This window comes from Squalius cephalus, assembly GCF_949319135.1.
Source record: "Squalius cephalus genome assembly, chromosome: 23".
Lineage (NCBI taxonomy): Eukaryota > Metazoa > Chordata > Actinopteri > Cypriniformes > Leuciscidae > Squalius > Squalius cephalus.
This window is the reverse complement of record NC_137144.1, coordinates 13,024,609-13,052,108: the sequence shown is the minus strand read 5'-3', so window position 1 is coordinate 13,052,108 and position 27,500 is coordinate 13,024,609. Positions and strand designations below refer to the sequence as shown.

Here is a 27,500-nt window from a genome sequence, read left to right as displayed (position 1 = left end):
AAATTCAATAGTTAAGTATTACCAGCATCATTTGATGTTATCGACAACATGAATAGGCATTTGCTGCACATTTAGCTTCTGTAAATTGAAATGTCTGAGTGAAACTGAATATTCAATGGGAAATAATCTTGGGTGGGCTTAATTTAATCCATCAGGACTTGATCGGATCTTGGTGCTATCGGTTAACATTTTTGCAGTCCACACTGCATTGGTTTTGTCAGCAGAGTTGTTTCAAAGGTGGAAAATAAAGTTGAATTTTGATGTAAGGTTATAAAAACACAATACACTCTTTGTGCCTTACTTTATTTTTCTTCAGGCCTCCTATTTGGTAGGAGTCTCAGACCCCAACAGCCAGTCGGGTCACCAGGGATTGGTCGATCCCATCCAGTTTGCCAGAGCCAATCAGGCGATTCAGATGGCCTGCCAGAATCTGGTGGACCCGGCCAGCAGCCCCTCCCAGGTCACTGTTTGGCTCTTTAGTATTAAGTTATTTTTTTTGGCTTGCATTCTCATCCGTTTTTGTTTGAGTAGGTTCTGTCAGCGGCTACCATTGTCGCAAAGCACACCTCTGCCCTTTGCAACGCCTGTCGCCTGGCGTCTTCCAAAACAGCCAATCCTGTAGCCCGGAGACATTTCGTACAGTCAGCCAAAGAGGTCGCCAATACAACTGCTAACCTTGTCAAAACTATAAAGGTACGGCCTGCGATTAATTACCAAAAGATCATTTGGTAACAGAGTAATATAGATTTGTTTGCATTTTCTGCATTAGCATGAAGACATACGCTTGCCTGACCGTTTGCAAACTTATAACCATCAATAAGGCTGTGTTTATTTGTATGGGTTGAAGTGTTTTAGCAGATGTGATCTGTTTCTGCATTGTTTCTCAGGCCTTAGACGGGGATTTCTCAGATGAGAACCGCGAGAGGTGCCGAGTGGCCACGAACCCGCTGATAGAAGCTGTGGATAATCTCTCCACCTTTGCCTCCAACCCTGAGTTTGCCAGCATTCCTGCACAGATAAGCCATGAGGTGATGAAATACTGAATACCACAATATTTCATGTATTATTTATTGTGTGTGTGTGTGAGTGTGCGTGCCTGGGTACTCATTTCACAGACTCTTAAACCAAATCAGGAGGACAGACAAATCTAAAAACACCAAGATGCTCTGTTACGGTTTGTCTGGTTTTGTTCATTCATTCTAGACCGACTGTCCATCTCTGCATTAGTGGTGGACACTTTTCACTGACTCTTTCTACAGGTTACAACCAAATTGTTCACAAACACTGATTCATTAATGAACAAAACAAGTGACTGTCGTTATGAGTGAGTCATTATTCTTCCAGTTAGTTCTGCCAACAAGTGACTGGCCGTTTATCAATATGCATTCATAAGCGATCTTGCGTCCTTGTGTTCTCGTACCAAGTCATCATCAACCGTCAAAGTCCGGTTCCAATATTCAAGAATGCAAGTACAGAGGACGCATGAAAGTACCCAGATGTGTTTTTGATATCAAGGATTCATCAAATGCAGACGTAAGAGAATCGAACCATTAGAAATACCAGAAGACGAAAAATATTTGAGTATTATGAATAAATTAAAAGAATATTATATATTATATTTTTATGGAATTTTATATTATATTACATTGTAAACTGAATTGTATTTTTTTCCTATCCCTGTTGGTTCAGGAACAAAACAAGTGCCTGTTTTTATGAGGGAGTCACTGAATCATTTACTCAACCATTTTGTTTAAAAACACTGATTTTAAAGGAACAAAACAAGTGACTCTTTATGAGTGAGTCATTGAATAATGTACTCAACCAATTAGTTCATAACACTGATTCATTCGGGAATGAAGCAAGTGACTGTCTTTATGATTGAGTTACAGAATCATTCACTTTTTTCAATTTTGTTCAAAAATGTTTATTCATTAAGTGAATATTATATTCACTTTTTTTTTTTTTTGACATTTTCCCTTTATATATGTTGCACATATGTTTATGGGATTTTAAAAACGAATGGATTGTAAACTGAATTGTATTTCTTTCTAATTTTAGGGTTCAGCTTCCCAGGAGCCGATCCATCGCTCGGCTCGTTCAATGCTGGACAGCTCCACCCACTTATTAGAGACGGCCCGCTCACTTATCATTAATCCCAAAGATCCTCCCACCTGGTCCATCTTGGCAGGCCATTCCCGGACCGTGTCGGACTCCATCAAGAGCCTCATCACGTCCATCAGGTCTGTATCACGCAAATAAAGACCTGATTCAGCAGTTGAGAAAGATATGTGAAAAGCGTGCGGCGGCCTCAGTCTCCATCAGCTGTTAAATAATAATAATGTGGGTAAAAGATGAGGTATAATTTCAACTTCTTGATTAAATAACTCAAGCACAAGTTATTAACAGTAGCAGCTGTTCACACACGCTCAAATCTGTCCCTCTCATTACAGCTCCAGGGGGAAGTAATATTACCAACAACCAATGAAATGAAAAACCAGAGAGTGTGTTATAAACAAAACAGTATAGAATCATTAGTTGATATATTAAACTGAAAGATAAAAATAATAAAATAACAATTAAGCAAATCAAATAATGTATAAATACACAAAATGGTCACATCAATTAACACATCAATTTCACCTCTGTGTTATATTCAGTATAAATTATATTAATTTAAATTACCTTTATATTTATTTATTCATTGGTGAGTGTTTCCTGGCTATTATGGATCATATTTTGTTTAAGCCTACTTAAAAACCTAGTTCTTATTAGACATACACTACTGTTCAAAAGTTTAGGGTCAGTAAGATATATATATAGATATATATTAGGGCTGTCAAACGATTAATCGCGATTAATCGCATCCAAAATAAAAGTTTGTTTTTACATAATATATGTGTGTGTACGGTGTATAATTATTTTCTATATATAAATACACACACATGCATGTATAAATTTAAGAAATATTTGCATGTATATACTGTGTATATATATTTATATTATATATAATTTATATTATATATAAATATTTTATATATAAATAACACATTTTTCTTAAAGGTGCCGTAGAATGGATTATTTTATTATTTTATAATGTTTCCTGGGGTGCCCTTATAATGTTAGTATGTTTTTTAGATCAAAATTTGTTATAATTTAGAAATAAAAGGCATATTTCCTAGCCTGATTTCATTCCCTGGATTGAACACTCTGTTTGAAGGGGCGTGTCTGCTGTGAGACTTCAGTGTAAACGCCCTCTGCTGTGATTGGCTGACATGCTTGCATATGAAATATCTGGCATTACATGTAGAGCTATCTGGAAAACTTTTACTATTACAGATTTTATACGTTTTTACTATTACAGCTATCGGGATTAACGAATCATGAGAAGTTTTTTAAGTATTTAGATTATTCCAGCATTGAGCAGATGACAGCCTGTTGATCGCGTGAATGAAGATCTTATCACTGCAACGCGATCTACTGATGCATAAACAGTGTTGAACGACTTTGAGAGAAAGATTATCTGTCTGAACTTGAACAATTACACATCAGAAATTCACATAACCCACTGGTTCTCCAGAGGCTCGGATGAAGGAACTAAAAAAATACTTTTGTGTTCATTTGTACATCCAAACACTGAGCAACTGCCATGCTTCGTTCGCTCGTTTGCAAGCCACGATGTCTCTCGAGGAAAAAACAATATCGCGCTGGATCTAGATAACACAGTGTAAATTATCGTTAATAAAATCACTACTTACCGCTTGCGGGAATATAACGTTAGTTGAAATTGCCCCCTTCGTCCGTTTGAGACGCCAAGAGATGCCTGGCTGCTTGATATTGTTCCAGGTTAGAAAAACAGTCCGTGGTGAAACGGGCAGAGCAACTAACAACTTCGAATTAAACTGTAGCGGTATCAGATGATTCGGCTGCGCAGTTCCGCCTGGCACTGAGCATGGGCTGGCATATGCAATTTTTTAGAGGCGTACATATTAATGATCCCGACTGTTGCGTCACAGTTGGTGTTATGTGGCGATTCGCCTGTTTTTCAGGGGTGTTTTTCAAAAACGAGATTTAAATAAGAAAGGGAAAACTATGGTGTTTGAGACTCACTGTATGTCATGTCCATGTACTGAACTCTTGTTATTTAACTATGCCAAGATAAATTCAATTTCACATTCTAGGGCACCTTTAAATATATATGCATGTGTGTGTATTTATATATAGAAAATAATTATACTCCATGAACACATATATTATGTAAACACAAACTTTTATTTTGGATGCGATTAATCGCGATTAATCGTTTGACAGCCCTTATATATATATATATATATATATATATATATATATATATATATATATATATATATATATATATATAAATAATATAAATATATATATATATATATATATTTATTTATTTATTTATTTATTTATTTATTTATTTATTTATTTTTTTTTTTTTTTTTTTTATTTTTTTTTTTTATTGGTCCATAAGTGACCATAATGTTGCTAAATATTTCTATTTCAAATAAATACTATTCATCAAATTTTCTATTCATCAAAGAAACCTTTAAAAATCTCGGTTTCTACAAAAAAATAAGCAGCTGTTTCCAACATTGTTAAAAATAAGAAGTAAAAATAATGCTAAAAAAATAATAATACGTTTTAATTCAGTTAACAGTGACCATAAGAAAAGAGCTTAAATATAAACTGTTATAACAGAGATTTTGATAAAAGCTTAAATAGTCAGAACCAGCCGAGAAAGGTTAGAAATCGATGATTGAATCAGCTGTAAAAATCTTTTATCACTAAAAAAGTAACACAAGTACGATATTTCTTTTTCTAAAAGCCAACATTTATTTTTTTTTATTTTTTTCTTCTTCTCAGTAAGTGTTTTGAAGGCTTTTCTATCAAATAAAAGCTGAATATCAGAGTGTGTCTGATGTCGCTGAGTTGTATTTTGTGGTAAGTGACTCTTACTGGGTTTCTCTCTCCACTGAGAGTGTCCCGGGTGATTGATGTAGCATGAGGAGACTGAACGCTCTCCTGCTCCGAGTGCGTACAGACGATCTGATCTGAGATCAGCGCCAGTGAAGGACCTCGACTGTAACACTCTCGGCAGGAGCGGGAACAGTGGCTGGGCTCGCTGCCCACCTGGCTGCCCTCCACACACTGTCCTCCCAGATCAACCAATCACAGCTGGAGCTCAGCCAGCTCTGTGTGTGTATGAGCAAAATCGCCCACGTCTGCGCTGACTCTCCTGTTTTATGATGCTGTAATGTACAATATCCGGATTTAGTTGAGAAACCTAATTCAATTAAGCTGAAAAATACCCCATAGCAACCTGGTGTCCTCTGTTGTCATAGGGACAAGGCCCCTGGGCAGCGGGAGTGTGACCAGTCCATCGACAGCATCAACAAGAGCATCAGGGACATTGAGCAGGTGTCCCTCGTCGCCGTGGGTCAGAGTCTGCCCCGCAGAGACGACATCTCCCTCGAGGTAAATCAATAAAACGCCTGCCGTCACTGTATAGTAGTGTTGTGTTTCAATAATGTTGCTCTGGTACAGTGTTCATTTCTGAAGAGGACTAGGAATGAGTCTTAAAGGAATAGTTCACTTAAAAATGAAAATTCTGTCATCGTTTACTCACCCTCAAGTTGTTTCAAACCTGTATGAACCAGACAGTTGATGGACCCCATTGAGTACAATAGTAGGAAAAGAAATACTATGGAAGTCAATGGGGTCCATCAACTGTCTGGTTACCGACATTCTTCAAAATATCTTCTTTTGTGTTCAGCAGAAGAAATGAAACTCATATAGGTTTGGAACAATAAGAGGATGAGTAAATGATGACAACATTTTCATTTTTAAGTGAACTATTAAGTGAACTATTCCTTTAAAAATATTAATAAATATGAAATGAATTATCAGTGTGTTTATTTACAAATAAAAATGTAAGTAAATAAATAGATTTTCAATTTAACTAACAAATAGACATTTAAATCAATTTATTTAATGTTGTTTAAAAGTATAGTAACTTCGTATAGTAACAATGTTATTTAGTGAAGTAACATTATTAATATTGATAATGTTTACTTTTTATAAATAATGTAAATACCATTTTTATAAATGCTATAAATGGCTTTTTTTTTATCCAATTAAAAAATAATTAAGGACCCCCACACCCCCCACCCCATTATTTTATTTAATTGAAGTATTAGTTTATTTGTTATACCGAATTACATTTTTAAACATTAATTAAATAAACTATTTAAAATGTATTTTTATTTGTGAATTTAAGAAGTTATTTCTTTACTTACATTTTTGATTTAATGAATAAATCAATTGATTCATTTTAGTTTTTACACACCCCCTAGTCTAATGATTCTCTCTCTCTCTCTCTCTCTCTCTCTCTCTCTCTCTCTCTCTCTCTCTCTCTCTCTCTCTCTCTCTCTCTCTCTATATATATATATATATATATATATATATATATCATCTTCAGTGTTATTTAATGTTATTTATATACTATTATAGTATTAATATTTTGAATTAGCTTTTATTTTTATATTTTCAGTTTTCATTTTAATTTAAGTTTTAGTAGTTGTGTAATATGCTTTTGTCATTTTTAGTTTGTATCATTATTGTATTTATATAATAATGCCATAGTGGAGCCACGGCATCAAGGTCCCGCCCACACTCTCGCTCCCGCAATCTATCATGACATTACACCCCATTTTTATAGCTTCAAATAACTAACTATAACCAAACGAATTGGAAAAATGAACACTTTAACATATGTCTATGTAATAAGAACTACCAAAAATGACAGAAACGATCTTTGAATAAAAAGTTATTTGTAGTGTAATTGGATATTTTAGTTTTTGGCTCGCGTCCCATTCGTTTACATGGAGAGGGCGGGGTTTAAGATCAATACTGCAGCCAGCCACCAGGGGGCGATCGAAACGTTTTGGCTTGACTTTTCAGGACTTGGTTTGTGCTAATGCTAATGTGAGACTGCTTCCATTAGGCTTTACAGGAGCAGCTGACCTCTGCCGTGCAGGAGATCGGACACCTCATTGACCCCATCTCCACTGCAGCGCGAGGGGAAGCAGCTCAGCTCGGACACAAGGTAACAGGGACATAGATCTCAATAGTGGAACCACAAATAATGTCACCACTTCAGCGAATCCATGGCTGCGTCCGAAAGCTTAGGCAGCTGACTTGTTTCCTCAGGCAATGACTCTTCAGGCAGCGTTTGCACACGAAGGTGCCTCACGAAACTGATTTCGGACAGACTTCTGAGGCAGCGTATCGGTTTAATGATCTACTGCAAAATAGAGCGAGTTTTGGTGAAAACTAAGCAAATATTTAATTACAACACTAGTAATTTCTAAAAAAAACGTTGGTCAAAAACGAATGGTAACACACAAACTGACCACCAACTGCAACTTTAAGACGCCATCTTTGTTTTATCCCAACTGTCACGGAATGGAACGCACAGGATTGTGGGATATCAAAAGCAGCGAAGGATACATCTATGCTGCCTTCAAAAAGCGATCAAATCTCAGGAGACAGGAAGTGAAGCTAACATCGGATCCGAACATGCCTTGATGCCTTCATACCATGGAATGCAGCATTTTTTAAGCTTTCGGACGCAGCCCGTGATTTTCCCCGAAGGCTTAATGTGATTTACACAAGTACGAAATGTTCCTGGATCAACAACCTCATCTTTCTTCATACTTCCATATAACATGTCTTTTTTGTGTGTGTAAATCACATACTTGAATCTCAAGAATAAACATCATGAATTGATTACAGTATGACAGCATATCTAAAAAAAAAAAAAGCATCTAAAAAAAGCCTGGTTGAATTAAATCCGGCTCTGTTTGGACCAATATTGATGCCGCCTGTCTAAAGTGTTTATCAGCTTGTCAATCACTTAAATAACTGAGAAATTGTATCAGTTCCCTCTATATATCACTCTTGCCCGAAATATATACAAGAAACTGTATGTTTGCATGCCAGATGTTCTTAACCCGTCTGTTTTTCCTCTCAGGTGACTCAGTTAGCGAGCTACTTTGAGCCAGTGATTGTGGCGTCAGTGGGACTGGCGTCGAAACATGCCGACCACCAGCAGCAGATGAACATACTAGATCAAACCAAAACCCTGTTTGAGTCGGCTCTGCAGATGCTCTACGCTGCCAAAGAGGGCGGAGGAAACCGTAAGGTACGACGCTTGGAAATAACAACACACGGGGATTAACATCTGCAAATTTGCAACTTGTAGCATCCAATGGCACATTAACAGAGCTTCTGGTTTGTGTATAGTTGTGAAGTGGTGCTAATGGGTCTATACTGGCTATTGCAGGCGACCCACACCCATGATGCCATAGCCGAAGCGGCCCAGCTGATGAAGGAGGCAGTTGATGACATCATGGTGACCTTAAACGAGGCCGCCAGTGAGGGGGGGATGGTGGGCGGCATGGTCGAGTCCATCGCTGAGTCCATCGGGCGGGTCAGTGACTCTATTGATAACTAGCAACAAAGCCATTGCTAATATCAACAAATCAAAGGGAGCGAATGAGCCCAAAAACAGAACGTGAATGAAAAAATAAGACACTGTGAAAGTTTTATTTTTTATTTTTTATATTTCAGTGGTTATGTGCAAATGCGGGTGAGATTTGAGAGTAAATAAGTAAATACAATTTTCTGTTTGTCACAAAAGTATATAAATACTGTATATATACTTTTGTGACATATGACATTTTGACAGAAAATTAACGACCAATCAGATTCAAAAACTGCGGAGAACAATTAAATGTATATGTATTCATGATTGATCATTCATGTTGAGGTATTTGGTATAATGGCTGCTAAACTGTATAACTGAAATTTATGTATTCATATATATATATATATATATATATATATATATATATATATATATATATAATTATTTTTTTTTATTTTTTTTTATACCATTAATGCCTATTATTATTTTATTAATTAGTTTATTAAATATTTATATGAAAAATAAGTGTAAAAGAACTGTTTAACCTACACAGTGGCTGCATATATATATATATATATATATATACCTGCATTTGCATATTACCACTAGAAAAAAAAACTGTTTCCTCGCCGTCTTATTTGGATAATCATGTTAAAAATTATGTTTATGTATAATAACCAATACACTGTATAAATGTATACAAATATATTATTTATAATATTTATACTATATTAACTTTTTTAATCTGTAAAGTAGACATGTTATTGGCCAATACCAATAATCCCTATAAAAATAAATAATAATAATACATTTAAATAAAATATGTATGAAAATATATAAATATATATGAATAATAAAAAAACTGTTTTACCAACACAGATATATATCTGCGTGTGTGTATATGTATATGTGTGTGTATATATATATTAGGGCTGTCAAAAGATTAATCGCGATTAATCGCATCCAAAATAAAAGTTTGTTTTTACATAATATATGTGTGTGTACGGTGTATAATTATTTTCTATATATAAATACACACACATGCATGTATATATTTAAGAAATATTTGCATGTGTATACTGTGTATATATATTTATATTATATATAATTTATATTATATATAAATATTTTATATATAAATAACACATTTTTCTTAAATATATATGCATGTGTGTGTATTTATATATAGAAAATAATTATACTCCATACACACACATATATTATGTAAAAACAAACTTTTATTTTGGATGCGATTAATCGCAATTAATCGTTTGACAGCCCTAATATATATATATATATATATATATATATATATATATATAAAAGTTATTTTATTATTCATGTATATTTATATATTTTCATACTAGAATGCTTTCTCATCAAAGCCATCTCTGTCTGGCTCTCTCATATGTAAATGTGTCACAGATACAACAGCTGTCTCTGTATGTCATCATTAGACTGAATTGGCAGAACATCTCCATTTATCATCTCTGCATGTATGCAGTCTTTCATTATACTGTCGTGATTCACAATGGCAGTCAATTGAATATCTGCACCCTGATCATTTTCTGCGGGAATGATCACAACATCATGCACATGAACCACGTGAAGACTGTAATTTGTATTAGGACTGGATCCAGCATTACGTCACTGTTATCTGGGTCTCTTTATTTCACAGATGGATGAAGGAACTCCGCCGGAGCCTGACGGCACTTTTGTGGATTACCAGACCACCATGGTGAAGTTTTCAAAAGCCATCGCCATTACTGCGCAGGAAATGGTGAGGACGCTCGCTCGCTCAAAATGCCTCCACGTCCTCTCACACACCACTGTGCTAATATCACCTGTGGTCTGTTATGTGACCCTAGATGACGAAGTCAGTGACCTGTCCGGAGGAGCTGGGTGGACTGGCGTCTCAGGTGACGGTGGATTACAGCCAGCTGGCACTACAAGGCCGTCTGGCAGCTGCCACTGCCGAGCCAGAGGAGGTGAGGATCTCTCCAGCATGTGCGTCTAACCAGTGATCTGAGAAATGCTCATTTACACACACGATAATAGACACACAGATGGCCTAAACCTCACGCAAACTCCAGATTTAAAGGAACAGATCACTTCAAACTGAAACTGAATTAGCTCAGATGAGCTTATACGGTTTTCTTGTTTGTGTAAAACACAAAAATAGATGTTTCGAAATCTAGAATGTTCTTTTCCATACCATGAAAGTCCCATTGAACTCGAAAAATGACCAAAAAAACACCCTAAAATGTCACAAATGTCCATATGACATGTCCATATGTGTATAGACCAACACAGTAAAAATTATAATGTATTATTTTTATTTATGTATTTTATAACATACAGAAAATTCAGGGGAAAAAATATTTTCAAAAATAAAATATATATGAATATATATTAGTGGTGTCAATCAATAAAAAAAAAATCTGTAATTAATCGCGATTAATCGCACCTGAAATTAAAGGTTGTAATATATTTGTATATTGTAAAAATGTCACAGTTAATCTCCAAATGAATGGTAATACAACTTTAAATATTTCATCTAACTGGTAGGAAATATGCAGAAATTGAATAAAGATATCTAACACTTCACAGTCTTCACTGCATAAATTATAAATTTGATAAAAAAAGATATGAAAAAAGGATAATACGTTAACTGCGTTTAACATGTTACACTGGGAAAAAAATTGCATGCATTAACGCATTAATTTTGACAGCCCTAATATATATATATATATATATATATAAGAACAGTCATTATTTATTGAAAACCTTAAAAAGTACTTTCAGATCTCAGTTGTATTTGCATATCTTAACCATTTAAACACACAAAACATACTCGTACAAAAAGAAAACTTGTTCAAACCATCTTATTGGCACTTGTACACTATATTCTAAGTTTTCTAAAGCCATTTGATATATTTATGTGAGGAATAGATTGAAAATTGTGTCTTTATTGACTGAAAATCTTTATTTATGAAAATTTGTGTATCATAACCACTTAAATATAATAAAAATAAACTCATTCACACCATGCAATGTAGTGCAAACACATGAGCCTTGGTCATGCATGTATAGCAAACCTTATACTTGCACTTTCCGTGTGTCGTTAAGCCTGTGAACAATGGTGTAATTTCACACCTTACAGCCGACTTATTTCACACCTTTGCTCTATCCACATTTGAAAAAAGGAACCCGACACGAGGACACGGTAGTCACCGGCTCTCTCTTCGCTAGCGTTTTTACATAAGTGGCCGCTGCCGTTACCATAGAAACGTGCACCCCCACAAGCCTTAAAAGCCCGTTGTGATATTCATAATGAAGAGCCGCCCACCCGTGTATCTGTGTGTCAGGTAATGAACATACAGTGCTGTCGGGCCCCCTCAAAGGCCGTCACAATCACTTCTTAATTATTGGATAGAGCTTTGTTGAACAGAGGCAGTGGCTTTTAAAGCAGTCGCCGAGGATGAATATATTCAGATTTAGACCCAGAACTCTTTCTTAAACTCGATATCTTTGCTGTATTTGCAGGTGGGATCTCAGATCAAGACTCGGGTGCAGGAGTTGGGTCACGGCTGCATCTACCTGGTACAGAAGGCCGGAGCCCTGCAGATGAGCCCGACGGACAGTTTCTCCAAGAGAGAGCTGATCGAATACGCACGTGACGTCACTGAAAAGGTAGGCTTGCTTGCTAGTGTGGGAGGACGTTACTTCTGTGCGGTTTTCTGCGTTACTTTGTTTCCGTTTTAATTACATTTTTATAGTGATGTTCATTCGAATATATATATATATATATATATATATATATATATATATATATATATATATATGTATATATGTATATGGACCGTCGAATGGACCGTAAAATATAAATATATTACATATTTACAAAATGTTATGTTATATCGCAATTAATCGATTGGACAGCACATTTTTATCAAGGTATTGAAAAAAAATCACAAACGAATTTCTGTAATCAAAGGTTCATGGTGCTTGTATTTAAAGTCTCTTTCTGATCTCTAATGTTGATTTATTTCGTATGGTATGTTTGCTAAGGCTAAAACCCCATAAACTTACATTAAAGGAGAGACTAGTCATATCTAGAGACCAGAATATTATGCTTAGCAATGCCCTAGCAACCACCCACAACACCCTAGCTATGACATAGCTACAGTATGTCCTTGCTTCTCTCCAATACACCCTGGCAACCCCATAGCTACACACTGACAACCACCCACAACATGCCAGCAATAGCACTGCAATGCCTTTGCTACCCCCACAACACACTAGAAATAGCATAACCACGACACCCTAGCAACCACATAGCAACACAATGGCAACCACCCACAACACCCTAGCAATCACATAGCAACACCCTGTTGACTACCCACTGCATCCTAGTAATACCCACAACACACTAGTAATAGCATAACCAAGAGACCCTAGCAACCACATAGCAACACAATGGCAACCACCCACAACACCCTAGCAATAGCACTGCAATTCCTTTGCTACCCCACAACACACTAGTAATAGCATAACCAAGACACCCTAGCAACCACACAGCAACACAATGGCAACCACCCACAACACCCTAGCAATAGCACTGCAATTCCTTTGCTACCCCACAACACACTAGTAATAGCATAACCAAGACACCCTAGCAACCACATAGCAACACAATGGCAACCACCCACAACACCCTAGCAATCACATAGCAACACCCTGTTGACTACCCACTGCACCCTAGCAAACCACATAGAAACACACTAGCAACCACCTACAACACCCTTGTAATCGCTTACTCACGACACCCTAGCGACCACATAGCACCATAGTGACAACCACCCACAATACCCTAGCGATATCATAGCAACATCCGTGCAACCACTCACAACATATCAGCAACAGCATAGCAACGTCCTTGCTACTATCCACAGCACCCTAGCAACCACATAGCAACTCCCTGTCAACCACCTACGACACCCTAGCAACCACATAGCAACTCCCTGTCAACCACATATGACACCCTAGCAACTACATAGCAACAAACTGGCAACCACCCACAACGCCCTAACAAATGGCATAGCCACGCCTGGCAACCACTCATAACACATTAGAATCATGGTTGCAACATTTGCAATGAAATGAAACGAATGTATTTTCAGTATTTCATCATATTATATGGATTATAAATTCTTTCACAAAACTGATGTGAACCTGACGACATAGCAAACATTTTCCTGGGTATTCTAGCATGCAGGGACATCAAACAGTCCTGTTAATATTTATGAGTTTAATGTCAGTGGTAGACCTAACATTGTCTAGATGGGCTTGAGAATATACAAATAAAATAGTACGCAACATTGTGGTCAGAACGATTTTCCAGTCGTAATAATAGGCACAGTGAGAGTCGACCGCCCGTTTTCTGACTTCACAACTGACTGCCACAGTTGTGTTCCAACTGTTTTTATGCCATTTTTTGGAATTAATGCAGGAAGCCCCCACTGCTTTTCTTGTGAGGTTGTGTATAGTAGATTGCATTCAATCATGTGTCATATTTGTCTTCGCTTACATCTCAGTAGCTGGAGTTTGTTCGGCCCCTACTGTGATGGTGCTGAGAGTGACCCCTCGCTGCTTTAAATGAGCTCTGTTTAAATGTGTCCGAGAACCCCACTAGCCCGATTCAATACAAACCTCAGCTCTGCCTGGAATCATTTCTGTATTAAACGTGAATAGGGATGGTTGCATTTGAATGCCTCCCTTATGGCTTTTCATCTACTCGTGAAGACAACTCCATCTCTCTCTGTCGGTCTCTCTCTCTTTCTCAGTGTTAGTATAATGGTCTCGCTTTAATGGACTTGTCCATCTATCTTTCAGCTGCTTGTCAGAGCCCATCTCTCAGCATTTGTCTTTTTCTGATGTTAGCGATGGTAGAAGCGGTTATGTTTAGACAGATCCAGGATCAGTTTTGTATTGCTTTCATCGTAGCTTGTAAGAACATTATTATATAATATTTAGAGCTGTCAAAATGAACACGTTAACGCATGCAATATTTTTTAATATATTTAATGCAATTAACGCAGCAAATCCTTTTTTACCGATCGTCCTTTGGCTAACGTTACATTATATGATCACGCTCTTATTCATGCAAATGCTTTTAAACCATTCAAGCGCGATAAGAGAACGCACACACACACACACACACACACTCACACTCGTGCGAACAGAAAGCTCCTTCAGACAGCACTTGAACAGACAAAATCACATAAAATGATGCAAAAATGCCTGTTTTGTCGAGTATCCTTGCAAGCACAGTCTTAAATGAGTTAAATGAAGTGTTAAAGGAGACATATCATGCTTTTAAATCATTCATTTTTACATATAAATCATACATTTGTAGTCTATATAAAGCGGAACTGCAATGCTTGGGTCTGAATTCCTCATTATTATAGCTCCACAGGCCCCCTTTTCTGATGTGCGTCTGAGAGCAACTCGTTTTGGTGCGGTCTCTTTAAATACAATTGAGACACTTCATACCCCGCCCCCTCTCCAGGATGCAGAGGTGACACTCGGTTCAACTCCACCCCGTTCGGCCATTTTTGTAGTTTGATAGCAGAGATACGATTATCTAGCGGCACAGAAACTTAATTTATTCACACGTTATTAACAAAATGTCAACAACGGAAGACTTGTCCAGCCAGCCTTACATGTTCGAGCCAGAGTCGGAGCCGGAGCGAGATGAAAATGAAGACGACGAACCTGCAGAACAACTTCTTCATATGGATGTATCGCAATGGTGTGTTACTGTATTTACACATGAAACTTTGGTCTTCCGACCTTTTACCACCGTGTCGATTTATTTTGATTAATATGTGCGAGGGAGAGAGAGCAAGACAGCGTCTAGTTTGGAGACGGTGTCTTGTTTACACTTTCGCCTGGCTCCGAAGAGAGAGAGAGAGCGCGCGCGCGCAACCGGGTCTCTCTCTCTCTGCTCGTTCTTTCAGTTAAACATGCGCCCTGTCACAAGCGCGGCAGTTCATCTACATTAGACGGTGTAATGAAGCGTGTGGGTTACTACATCCAACAACCGAACATTTTAACTTACCCTCTCGTAACTTCTGCATCCTTTAGCTTGGACGACAAAATTGCAGCGAGAAACAAAAATGGTGGATTGCTCGAAGTGTTGGGCTGGAAGTCAATGTCCTTATTTGGCAGTTCCGCTGCAAATACTGTGACGTAATAGTTCACAAAACGTCATAGATAACAGAAAAATCGGAACAGGTTGAAAAATAAGGCCAAAACAGAATATAAAGATATCAACGAAGCACCTGAAGAGAATAATTTCAACTTTTCTGTACTTCTAAACACTCCAAATATACAACAAAATGCATTTAAGGGCTAAAAAAGTGGATTTAGCATGATATGTCCCCTTTAAATGAATGTAGAGAGTTGTGAGAAAACGGGATTCTTGTCAGATACTCGTCATGTGCTGCAGGTCTTAAAGTGACAGCAGCCTAATAAACCTGCTTCTGTCTGTCATTAATGTTAATCAAAGACCAAAAGAAAGCAAGAAAATCACTCACTGCTCTTGACTGAATAACTTTTGTAGCTTTCATGTCATGTCATGGCGATGGTAGCCCACGCTCCGACAGCCCCAACACTCCATCTATTTCGGTCAGAGGCTGCAAGTCTGCAAGCCTCGACGATGTTCAGCCTCATTTTTTCCAGATCCTCTTCCAAGTTGTTGAACCATCTTTTCTTTGGTCGCCCCCTCTCCTCCTTGTCCCGTGCACGTGACCGAATAGAGCGACATTTGGAAGTCGTTCTGTTTTCATTCGGACCACGTGTCCAAAGTATCCAAGCCTCTTTTTCTGAATTCGATTTCCGTCCCCAATTCTCTTCTTATGTCGACGTTTCTTATTCGGTCTCTTCTTGTCACCCCTTGGATTTTCCGTAAGCAGTTCATTTCAAACACTCTCAGTTTATTCTTGTCTGCTTCTCTTAGTGTCCATGTTTCTGAATTGTACAATAGTATGTTAAGTACCAAGGCTTCATAAACTCTTATTTTTGTAAATCTGGAAATATCTTTAGATTTCCATATGGAGTTCAACTTTTGCATTGCACCACACGCTAGTCCAATTCTTCTTCTGTGGTCCTGTTCTGTAGAGGCGTCCTCACTAATATTTCCTCCCAAGTACACAAATTCTTCTACCTGCTTAAGTTCCTGGTTTTCTATTTGGATGAATACTTTGGTCTTTTCCCATCCAATATGTTGTACTTCTGTCTTTCCTGTATTGACCTTCATGCCCATCCTTGTACTCTCCTCTACGATTCTGTTGATCACTACTTGTAGATCCTCCTGGTTTTCTGCCAAAGCTGCGATGTCGTCCACGAATCTGAGGTTGTTGATGATTCGTCCATTCATGACTGCTCCTTCGTTCGCCTCTTCCAGCGCACTTGCCATGATCACCTCTAAAAAGAGAAGTGGAGACACCATGCAGCCCAATAGTAGGAGTTATTAGCCTCTTTCCGACCAAATAGTTACAGGAACTTAGTTCTAGGAACTGTCCACTTCTAAACAGTTCTAAGAACTACTCCCCCCCCAAACTCGGTTTTGCTGTTTGCGTTCGCACTGGCCAAGTGGCCATAGGAACTGGTAGGAGGGGTAAGGGAGTGACGCAAGCACGGTGACTTTTATTTTGACGGCGCGACGGACCTTCATTTTGGCGGCGCTGAGAACGCCAGAGCAAACAATGCTCTCATTCTCTGTGTTTATTAGTCAGCGATCTGTCTAACAGTACTGTTTAATATGTTATTAGATAGAACTGTTATAGAAAGTAGACAGTATAGAAAAAAGTTATTAGCCTATGCCGTGTGGTTGATGTCCAGTGTTGCTAGCTGAGCAGAAATACATAATCATGTTTGGCTTGGTCCCCTCAAAGTTGCATTGGATTTTCTCTCTCTTCAGCATAAAGGTTTAGATGCCCATCTATCACTGTTTTCCATGTTTGTATAGTTAGTTTCTGGAGTAAATATATAGGCTATAATCTGTGTGTTTACATCATAGCTGTTTTAAAAATGGCGGGTGCTGGTGTTTTGCGTGCGTTTGGTCAATCAGTGTACACTAAACGTCACGGGTAGTTCCTATAGTGCTGGTTTAGACCCTACTCTGAAGTAGGACCTAAATTAGTTCCTCCAAATGGAGTTCCTTGAACTAAAGTCATTCCTAGTCGGCGTGTTCGCACCGCAGGAACATATGGGTACTTTAGCCAATAGTTCTAGGAACTGTGAAAAGGTTCCTCCGGTCGGAAAGCGGCTATTGTTTCGAACCATTCGGTCACATCAGCATCTATTCTTACGGCACTGAAAGTACCTTTATATAGGCTCTCTAATATTCGGACAACTTTTTCTGGGTATCCACAATCCAGCTCTCCACACGCTATCGAATGCCTTTTTGAAGTCTACATAGCATACAAATAAGTCCTTGCTGAAGTCAATATACTTCTCAGCTAATTGTCGGAGCGTGAATATTTGGTCAATTGTGCTCCGTGATGTTCTGAAGCCCGCCTGTTCTTCGGAGAGGATTTCTTCCGTTTTCTTCTTTATTCTTTCCATAATTATTGTTGTGATGATCTTGCTACTGTGGCATAACAGGCTGATGCCTCTGTAGTTATTGCAATCCAGTTTATCTTTCTTTTTGTACACGGGAATGATGACAGCTTTTTTCCACTCTGTTGGGAACACCTCCTCGTCCCAGATTCGTTTACAGAGCTGGAAGATAATTTGTAATCCTGTTCCATCTGTAGCTGCTTTTATTTCCTCCGCTGTAATATTATCGATGCCTGGGGCTTTCCTTGTTTTGAGGCGGTCTGTTGCTCGGGCAACTTCTTCCATCATGATGGCTCGGTGTTGGTTCTTCGTCTCCGTTGTAGTCCAAGTTGGCCAGAATTCTCTCGTCCACCGGATTTGGATCGTTACACAGATCTTCGAAGTACTGCTTCCAATGCGTCTTTACCTTTTCTGCATCAATGATCATAGTCCCCTCTTTATCCTTTATTATACTAATTTTGTTGGTACTCTTCCCGCTTAGCTTTCTGATACTTTCATATACTCCTCGGCTCTTGTTTTGTTTTCTGCTTTCTTCTATCGCTTTGCATGTGTCATTTATATATCGTTCTTTGTCTGTTTTTGCACTCTTTTTGACTTGTCGGCATAGGTAGTTGTTTTACCGTTTCTTTGCTTTCTCCTCTTCTCGTTTTCCACTCTCTCCTTTCATCAGAGAGTTTCAGTGTTTGCGAAGAAATCCAATCAGGTATTTTACCACCTGATAACCTCCCTATGATCTTGTCAGTTGTGTCATGTATGACCATTCTGATTTGTTCCCATTCCTTTTCGATGTCAGCTGATGGATTGTCTTCTATTCCTCTGGTGTCAAGCAGTTCTTTCTCTTCCCCTTGTAGTTTCTCTTAAAGGGATAGTTCGGCCAAAAATGATATTAAGCCCATGATTTACTCACCCTCAAGCCGTTCGAGATGCATATGTCAATCATTTTTCAGACGAACACATTTTTAGTTATTTTATATTTTTACAACAAAACCGCACTGATTACCCTCAGAAGGCCTTCGTTTATCCCCCTGGAGCCGGATGGATTACTTTTGTGAAGGATGCATGCACATTTTTGGGACTTGAAGGAGTGGACCCCATAACTTGACATTATAACCACTGAAAGATCTAAGACATTTTCTAAAATAACTGAAAATGTGTTCGTCTGAAAAATGATTGACATATGCATCTCGAACGGCTTGAGGGTGAGTAAATCATGGGTTAAATATCATTTTTGTTGGCCATCACCAGTTGGTGGTCTGATCCAGCATATGCACTGGATCAATAATATAAATGTAATATAAATGTTCAAATTTGTAGCTTTAATTAATGTTTAATCTATATTTAATTTATCATTTATGTAATGAAGACTGTGAAGTGTTTGATAACATTATTATATCCTACCTTAGACCTACCTGAAAATCCTAACGCAGGTTTTACATGAGTCAAAAACAACGCACACAATAACTTTTTGTTTATTTTGACAGGGCAAGTAAAAATCTGAACTGCTCTGACTGGGCTATAGAAAAAATTGAGCCCTGATATATTGAAGGGCAGGTAAATGTGACATTTATTAAAGTTAATTAAAGTTTGTTGAATTTTTTAAAGCCTAATAATATAAATGTTAAAATGTATAGCTTTTAATTATACTGTAATGCTGAATGGCTATAATTAATGGCTAAATTTGAGGGAAATAAATTATTTAATTGAGACACCAGCAGCTGTGGTATCTGTGATACTGGCCTTCTTTTATAAAAAGATGCCATTAAACAAATCTTTAAAATATAGGCTACTGCCTTTATGTTGTTTCTACATTCATTTGGAGTTTAAATGTGAAATTATTACAGTATAAAAATATATTAAAAACGTTAATGTTAGGTATTATTAATTACAAAAAAATGTGATTAATTAGTTTATTTTATTAGTATTTAATTAGCAGGTCGTTCCATCTTCTCTCAATCTCTGGATCAATAATATAAATGTAATATAAATGTTCAAATTTGTAGCTTTAATTAATGTTTAATCTATATTTAATTTATTATTTGTGTAATGAAGACTGTGACGTGTTTGATAACGTTATTATATCCTACTAAAAATTAGTTTATTAATTCGTTTTTTTTAATTTATTGATAGCACTAATTATATTATATTATTTATTATACTATAATGTATTTGTAATCAAACTTTTTGAAATGTATGTAATCATAATATATTAAAACTTTATTATTGTTATTTGTTTATAAATATAATTATATTATATATTATATGTATGTGTAATTTAAACTTTTTGAGATTTTGTAATCATAATAAACAAAGCCTTCTAATGCAATTATTATTTGTTTGTAAATATTATATTAAACTATTTATTTAAATTATGTCATTGTAATATATTAAACAACCTTCTAAATCTATTATTATCCATAATATAATTATGTATTTATAATTAACCTATACAATTATGTATTTATAATTTATTAATAAAAACCTTCTAAACTATTATTTTATTATTATTATTTGTCAATAAAAATATCAATTTAATTTAAAATACATTTTCATTTAAATGTTAAAATATATCATTTTAATTAATCAAATAAAATAAATGAAAAATTCATTGAATTGTTATCGCCCAAGAGAAGTCTGACCGCATTGGAAAGCTGTCCCAAACTCTGCCTATGGAGTTTATAACGAAGTGTGATTCACTCTCTCCCGCAGGTGTCCATGGTGTTGTCCGCCCTGCAAGCTGGGAATAAAGGAACTCAGGCCTGCATAACGGCAGCCAGTTCTGTCTCCGGCATCATGGCTGACCTGGACACCACCATCATGTTCGCCTCTGCCGGCACACTCAACGCAGAGAATGAAGAGTCTTTCGCAGACCACAGGTGAGACCTAGTAGAACATGGCAAAGTTTCAGCATCATATACATAAAATGCGAACGGTTTGTTCTATTAAAGATTTGTATAATCTTGGGACCATAGAATAGAGCTCGAAAAAGAGTGTCTGTCGTGTAATCTGAAGCGTATTTGTTTGTGCACTCTTCAGAGAGAACATATTGAAAACAGCCAAAGCTTTGGTTGAGGACACCAAGCTGCTTGTGTCTGGTGCTGCATCGAGCCAGGACAAACTCGCCCAGGCTGCCCATTCCTCTGCCAAGACCATCACACAGCTCACTGACGTGGTCAAACTGGGCGCCGCGAGCATGGGCTCAGAGGACCCAGAGACACAGGTGTGTGTGTCTCTGTTTGTGCATCTTCCTAATCTGTCATAGGATTCAGTAGACGATACCATCACCAATCTGCTCCTGTATTCTTATCTCAGTGTAATGAGAATATCATTAGTTCTCCTCAAGTGTAGAAGATGTCGTGGCATTTGGATGCCGATACCCTCTGACTCATCTCAGCTCGACATCTACATCCCTGGAGGAGTGCAGTGTATTATGGGACTGGATAAAGCCGGTGGCATGTCACGACTAAAGGTGGTTGTGATAAAGTCTTCTCTCTGTCTCTTTCAGGTGGTCCTGATAAACGCAGTCAGAGATGTCGCTAAAGCTTTGGCTGAGCTGATTAGTGCCACTAAATGTGCCGCGGGCAAAGCAGCGGACGATCCATCCATGTATCAGCTGAAGAGTGCCGCCAAGGTGTGTTTGGTTGAGGAATGTTGTATGTGTGTCTGTAAGGAAGGCATTATGCAGTCTAGTGAGGGTCATATCTTATTCTGATGACTATCACACCCTCGGTGTGTGTGTGTGTGTGTGTGCACCTGTCTAACAGCTGGCCCTGTCTCTCATTTTCTTGGCTGGGTGCTGTCTTCGCTCGCTGTCATCTTGGTGTGTGGCCACAAATCAAACCCTATCTTTCAGTGATCATAGTGTGCATCACAGTGTGTATGTGAGCGACTCAATGGCCACACTGCAGGGGACAAAACCATTCTGTGTGTGTGAACGGCTTAAGGACTGCTTCTTTCCCTTCCTCTCTTCCTTTTTCTGTCTCCTCTCCAAATGCCATTATTGCATTATTATGTAGCAAAGCATAAATGATTAATTTCGTAAACATAATTAAAAGAAAATTAAAATGGTGCTTGCTTCTGCAGTGATGCTGTGGATCAGTGCACATAGTTTGTCATATGAAATGAATCTCCAGGCTTGTATAAACAGAAATTGATGTGTACCCCACACAGTTTCAAAAATACTCTAATCCTTTGATCATTCACCTGGTGCTGTTAAACCTCTGGGATTAACTTCCACATACATGCAACATGATATGTTTTGTTTAGCATATTTAAGTAATACTGTTGTTATCTTCACAGGAAGATTTTTTTACATTCCTCCAACAAATGGTGACTTCAGATCCTCTGGGATTTTGCTTCAGACATTCATTGCACTTGTTTCTTCAGTGTGTTGTGGTGGCGTCCCTCAGGGCTTTGTCTTAGGCCCCTTTTTGTTTTCTTGGGTTTCCTCTTTTGTTCCTTTTGAATTTAAAACTTTGCCTAAAGCAAGTTTTAGAATAATTACAGGCTTCAGCTGTGGTCCATTTAAAAGGTCCAGTTTGATCACATGACCATTTTCTGATGTTTTGATGATTTAGATTTCAGCTTTTTACATTAAAAAGAACAGAACTAGGTCGACCTTGCCTAGTACTTTACTGAGCTCTTCGATACAGCTGTTCCTGTCATAACATTGCATCTGACCTTTTTTCAGTGTGTCAGGTGAAAAAACTGGTTGCAAAGCTGTTGACATTCTCTAATTGAGCTCACTTGAGATATACAGTACATGAAGCACAAAAAGGGGTTATTCAGAGACTTTGACCTCCCTATGTTTTCTGATGTTACAGGTGATGGTGACGAACGTGACCTCTCTGCTGAAAACTGTGAAAGCGGTGGAAGATGAGGCCACTCGCGGGACGAGGGCTCTGGAAGCCACTATTGAGTGCATTAAACAGGAACTCACTGTACGGAACATACTTTGTGTGTATATTGAACTCTTACTAGAGTCTTTCCAAGAGATATTGTGCATTCCACTTTTAAAGTATAGTTCCTCAAAAAAGGAAAATTCTGTCATTATTTTATCACCCTCATGCCTTTCAAAACCTGCATGACTGACTTTCTTCTGTGGACACAAAATAAGTGGTTTTGAACAAACAACAATGGACCCCATTGACTTTAAATGGACAAAACATTACACTGAGACATTTTTTCGAAATATCTTGTTTTGTGCTCCACAAAAGAAAAAGAGTCATTCGGGGTTGGAACGACACAAGGATGAGTAAATTCATTTTTGGGTGAACATCTTTTAAGCACTTGAGACTAGTTAATATGTTAGAAATGTCAGTTTTATCATGTTCATTTTGAATCTAATTAAGATATGCTAATAAAATCCACTTGTTTTATAATCTGACCGTGAATTAGTACCAATTAGGTCCAGCTTAATTAGTTTTAGCCCAGACAGAGGTAAAAACCCATCCTTCTGTGATATGAACTGGTAATACAGAGTAATACGGCATGTGAGCATTTGCCTGTTCTCCACCTGCTCCTCGTTCTCCTTCTCCCATGGGTGTCTCTACTCCACTTATGACAGATTGAGATAGTGATACAGGAAAGCAAGAGATTTCTATTTTATCTTCTAGCTTAAGTGCTCCTTTTATCAAATGACCATCAGTACATTGAAAATCCTGACTGCATTTCTGTATTTAGTCCACAAAAAATCGGCACTGGTCATGTGACCGATTCTAAAAATATAAGATTCAATAAAGAGAAATAGATATCGGTTATGTATGAACTATTTCTTCTCTTGCCGGACTATTGCATCATCTGTTTTCCAGGTTTTCCAGTCCAAGGACGTTCCTGAGAAATCCACCACCCCAGAAGAGTTCATCCGCATGACCAAGGGCATCACCGTAGCGACGGCCAAAGCCGTGGCAGCAGGGAACTCGGCTCAGCAGGAAGATGTGATATCCACTGCCAACCTGAGCCGCAAAGCCATCTCCGACATGTTGACCACCTGCAAGGTGTTTATCCACCATCACACACACATATGCCCACTCATACAAACACACCTCACCTCATGCTGATCAACAGTACAGTAGTAATCCACAAACGCTTGAAACCCAACAAAATGTGTTTATATACACAAATGATTATGCTTGCACAAATTCTCCATGTACGATCAATGCTGTTTGATCGATTTCTCAATGTCATTTTGCACTAACCCACCTTTGACTCCTAAATTACGCCCTCTAGTGTTGTCATGATGCAATGCGTTTTCACTCCACAAATTCATATAAAACTGCAGATTCCTCATCATGTGCTATAAATTGGCATTGGTGTCTTGCAGCAAGCCGCGTACCACCCAGAAGTAGTCCAGGATGTTAGGAATAAAGCTTTGCTCTACGGCATCGAGTGTACCACCGGATACATCGACCTGCTCGAACAAGTCCTTCTCGTGAGTGGGCGCGCCGACAGTTTTTACAGGATGTGTTTGTGCATGTGTTCTGTGATTAAACCTCGTCTGTTTACACCACACAGGTCCTGCAGAAACCCACGGCCGAACAGAAACAGCACTTGGCCACACTATCCAAGAAAGTGGCGGGCTCCGTCACGGAGCTCATCCAGACTGCTGAAGCCATGAAAGGTGAGCGCACACTTACGGATTGGTCCCAAAGTGTATCTATTTCCCAAGTATATGAATATTGATGGAGCAACACTATTAGTTTGAAATACAATATTATGGAATAACTTTTTTAAAATAAAAATGCAAAGCCTTGCGAAATGCTATTATAATGGAGAAAATCGTATATATATATTATCTAATTTTGTGAATGATGGGTTTTCGAATTCTGCTGAGCTTTCCGTCATACAGGCCTGGTTATGACAAATGCTCTTGAGAGGTAATAGGGAACATTGCAGGTCAATTGAGCTGAATTTGTGGAGGTTTAATAGAGACATTGGGCTGATGGCGCTCTCTTGCTCTTTTCTATAACACTGCTTTGTTGTTTTTTCCATTTCTGCCACAGATGGAGGTGAGTATGATATACACAGTGTTGTTTTTCTCCAATATCAGGCCACACACATACAGACTTGAGTTACTGACCGGCATGGACACATACACGCATACAATGAGTTATAGTGTGAGAGAAAAGAGAAGAAGGGATAGAATTGAATTCCCTCAGGTTTAACATAATCCTCAAACACATTCTTGCCATCTGTTTTCACAAGCTGTTTGAAAAAAACAGACATCTTTTAGTGCCTCTTAAACGTCGGTAAAGGAAAATGTATTGCAAAGCACATTTGCTCCATAAATGGCTATTAACATAAAGATGTGCACATTCATCTAGACAATTAATGAATGATTGTGATTGTAATAACCTGCCAGTCAGCATTAAGAACAGTGTTTAACTTGAATTATTAGTTGTGGCATCTGTTCATTATCATACATTATTCATACAAACTGCTGCCCTTACCAACATTTTCCATGGTAACTGTATTTATTAGCATAATAAATATATATTTATATAAAATATATTTGTCAAGAAAATAATAAATGATCTATAATTATTTTCATGACAATTAAGTATACTTACCTCCATTTCTCTCCTTACCGTAATGTGTACTCACTTTTTTTGTATTATTTTTATTCACATTTTTTGTGATGATTCTCATTAGATTATATGGTTATTTAAACTTTATTTATTTTTTAGAAATAATTTAAGATTTCATTTAATTTGTCATTTTTTGTTAGGGATGCACCGATTTTGGCCGATATCGGTAACCGATATTTCTTTATATTTGAAAGCCGATAACCGATATATTATCCGATAAATCTAAATCCAAATTTTTATATAATTTTTGAGAGCCTGGTTGCAAAAACAAGTCTCATCATTAAAAGCCATGTCCCAAGCACACAATTCTAATGTTCTTATTATCATTTTATGTAGCCTATATGCCAGACTTAACTGTTACACTTTCCTTTTAGTGATTCCAATCATATTTCAAGCAATTCAAACAGTGTGAACAGTGCACATATCAAATGTCTCAGCTAAAGGAAATAATCCATTATTTATCAGCTTTAATATATCTGCCAAATTTCTTATCATGAATGAACATGTATCGGCCGATACCGATATAGTGGCTGATATTTTGTGCATCCCTATTTTTTGTTTATTGGGACTTGTACACTGTACACGTGGTGCTTCTTTTCTAGTAGTATTCATTTCTTTTCAGCAAAAAAAATATATACACTCACCTAAAGGATTATTAGGAACACCTGTTCAATTTCTCATTAATGCAATTATCTAATCAACCAATCACATGGCAGTTGCTTCAATGCATTTAGGGGTGTAGTCCTGGTCAAGACAATCTCCTGAACTCCAAACTGAATGTCAGAATGGGAAAGAAAGGTGATTTAAGCAATTTTGAGCGTGGCATGGTTGTTGGTGCCAGGCGGGCCGGTCTGAGTATTTCACAATCTGCTCAGTTACTGGGATTTTCACGCACAACCATTTCTAAGGTTTACAAAGAATTGTGTGAAAAGGGAAAAACATCCAGTATGCGGCAGTCCTGTGGGTGAAAATGCCTTGTTGATGCTAGAGGTCAGAGGAGAATGGGCCGACTGATTCAAGCTGATAGAAGAGCAACTTTGACTGAAATAACCACTCGTTACAACCGAGGTATGCAGCAAAGCATTTGTGAAGCCACAACACGCACAACCTTGAGGCGGATGGGCTACAACAGCAGAAGACCCCACCGGGTACCACTCATCTCCACTACAAATAGGAAAAAGAGGCTACAATTTGCACGAGCTCACCAAAATTGGACAGTTGAAGACTGGAAAAATGTTGCCTGGTCTGATGAGTCTCGATTTCTGTTGAGACATTCAGATGGTAGAGTCAGAATTTGGCGTAAACAGAATGAGAACATGGATCCATCATGCCTTGTTACCACTGTGCAGGCTGGTGGTGGTGGTGTAATGGTGTGGGGGATGTTTTCTTGGCACACTTTAGGCCCCTTAGTGCCAGTTGGGCATCATTTAAATGCCACGGCCTACCTGAGCATTGTTTCTGACCATGTCCATCCCTTTATGACCACCATGTACCCATCCTCTGATGGCTACTTCCAGCAGGATAATGCACCATGTCACAAAGCTCGAATCATTTCAAATTGGTTTCTTGAACATGACAATGAGTTCACTGTACTAAAATGGCCCCCACAGTCACCAGATCTCAACCCAATAGAGCATCTTTGGGATGTGGTGGAACGGGAGCTTCGTGCCCTGGATGTGCATCCCACAAATCTCCATCAACTGCAAGATGCTATCCTATCAATATGGGCCAACATTTCTAAAGAATGCTTTCAGCACCTTGTTGAATCAATGCCACGT

General features: G+C 37.8%; 1 protein-coding gene across 2 annotated transcripts in view; it reads left to right on the top strand.

Moving 5' to 3' along the window:
- Window positions 1-27,500, top strand: part of tln2b (talin 2b) — a 173,923-nt gene that overhangs the window by 136,342 nt on the left and 10,081 nt on the right. For both annotated transcript variants that reach the window (XM_079858777.1, XM_079858778.1), the window contains exons 34-51: window positions 317-460; window positions 532-693; window positions 888-1,028; window positions 2,059-2,240; window positions 5,367-5,499; window positions 7,028-7,129; window positions 8,057-8,227; window positions 8,369-8,515; window positions 10,191-10,292; window positions 10,381-10,500; window positions 12,059-12,205; window positions 20,846-21,012; window positions 21,173-21,356; window positions 21,642-21,767; window positions 22,960-23,076; window positions 23,947-24,132; window positions 24,459-24,566; window positions 24,650-24,755. In XM_079858777.1, coding sequence (XP_079714903.1) covers window positions 317-460; window positions 532-693; window positions 888-1,028; window positions 2,059-2,240; window positions 5,367-5,499; window positions 7,028-7,129; window positions 8,057-8,227; window positions 8,369-8,515; window positions 10,191-10,292; window positions 10,381-10,500; window positions 12,059-12,205; window positions 20,846-21,012; window positions 21,173-21,356; window positions 21,642-21,767; window positions 22,960-23,076; window positions 23,947-24,132; window positions 24,459-24,566; window positions 24,650-24,755 — 2,545 coding nt within the window. The remainder of the gene's footprint in view (window positions 1-316; window positions 461-531; window positions 694-887; window positions 1,029-2,058; window positions 2,241-5,366; window positions 5,500-7,027; window positions 7,130-8,056; window positions 8,228-8,368; window positions 8,516-10,190; window positions 10,293-10,380; window positions 10,501-12,058; window positions 12,206-20,845; window positions 21,013-21,172; window positions 21,357-21,641; window positions 21,768-22,959; window positions 23,077-23,946; window positions 24,133-24,458; window positions 24,567-24,649; window positions 24,756-27,500) is intronic.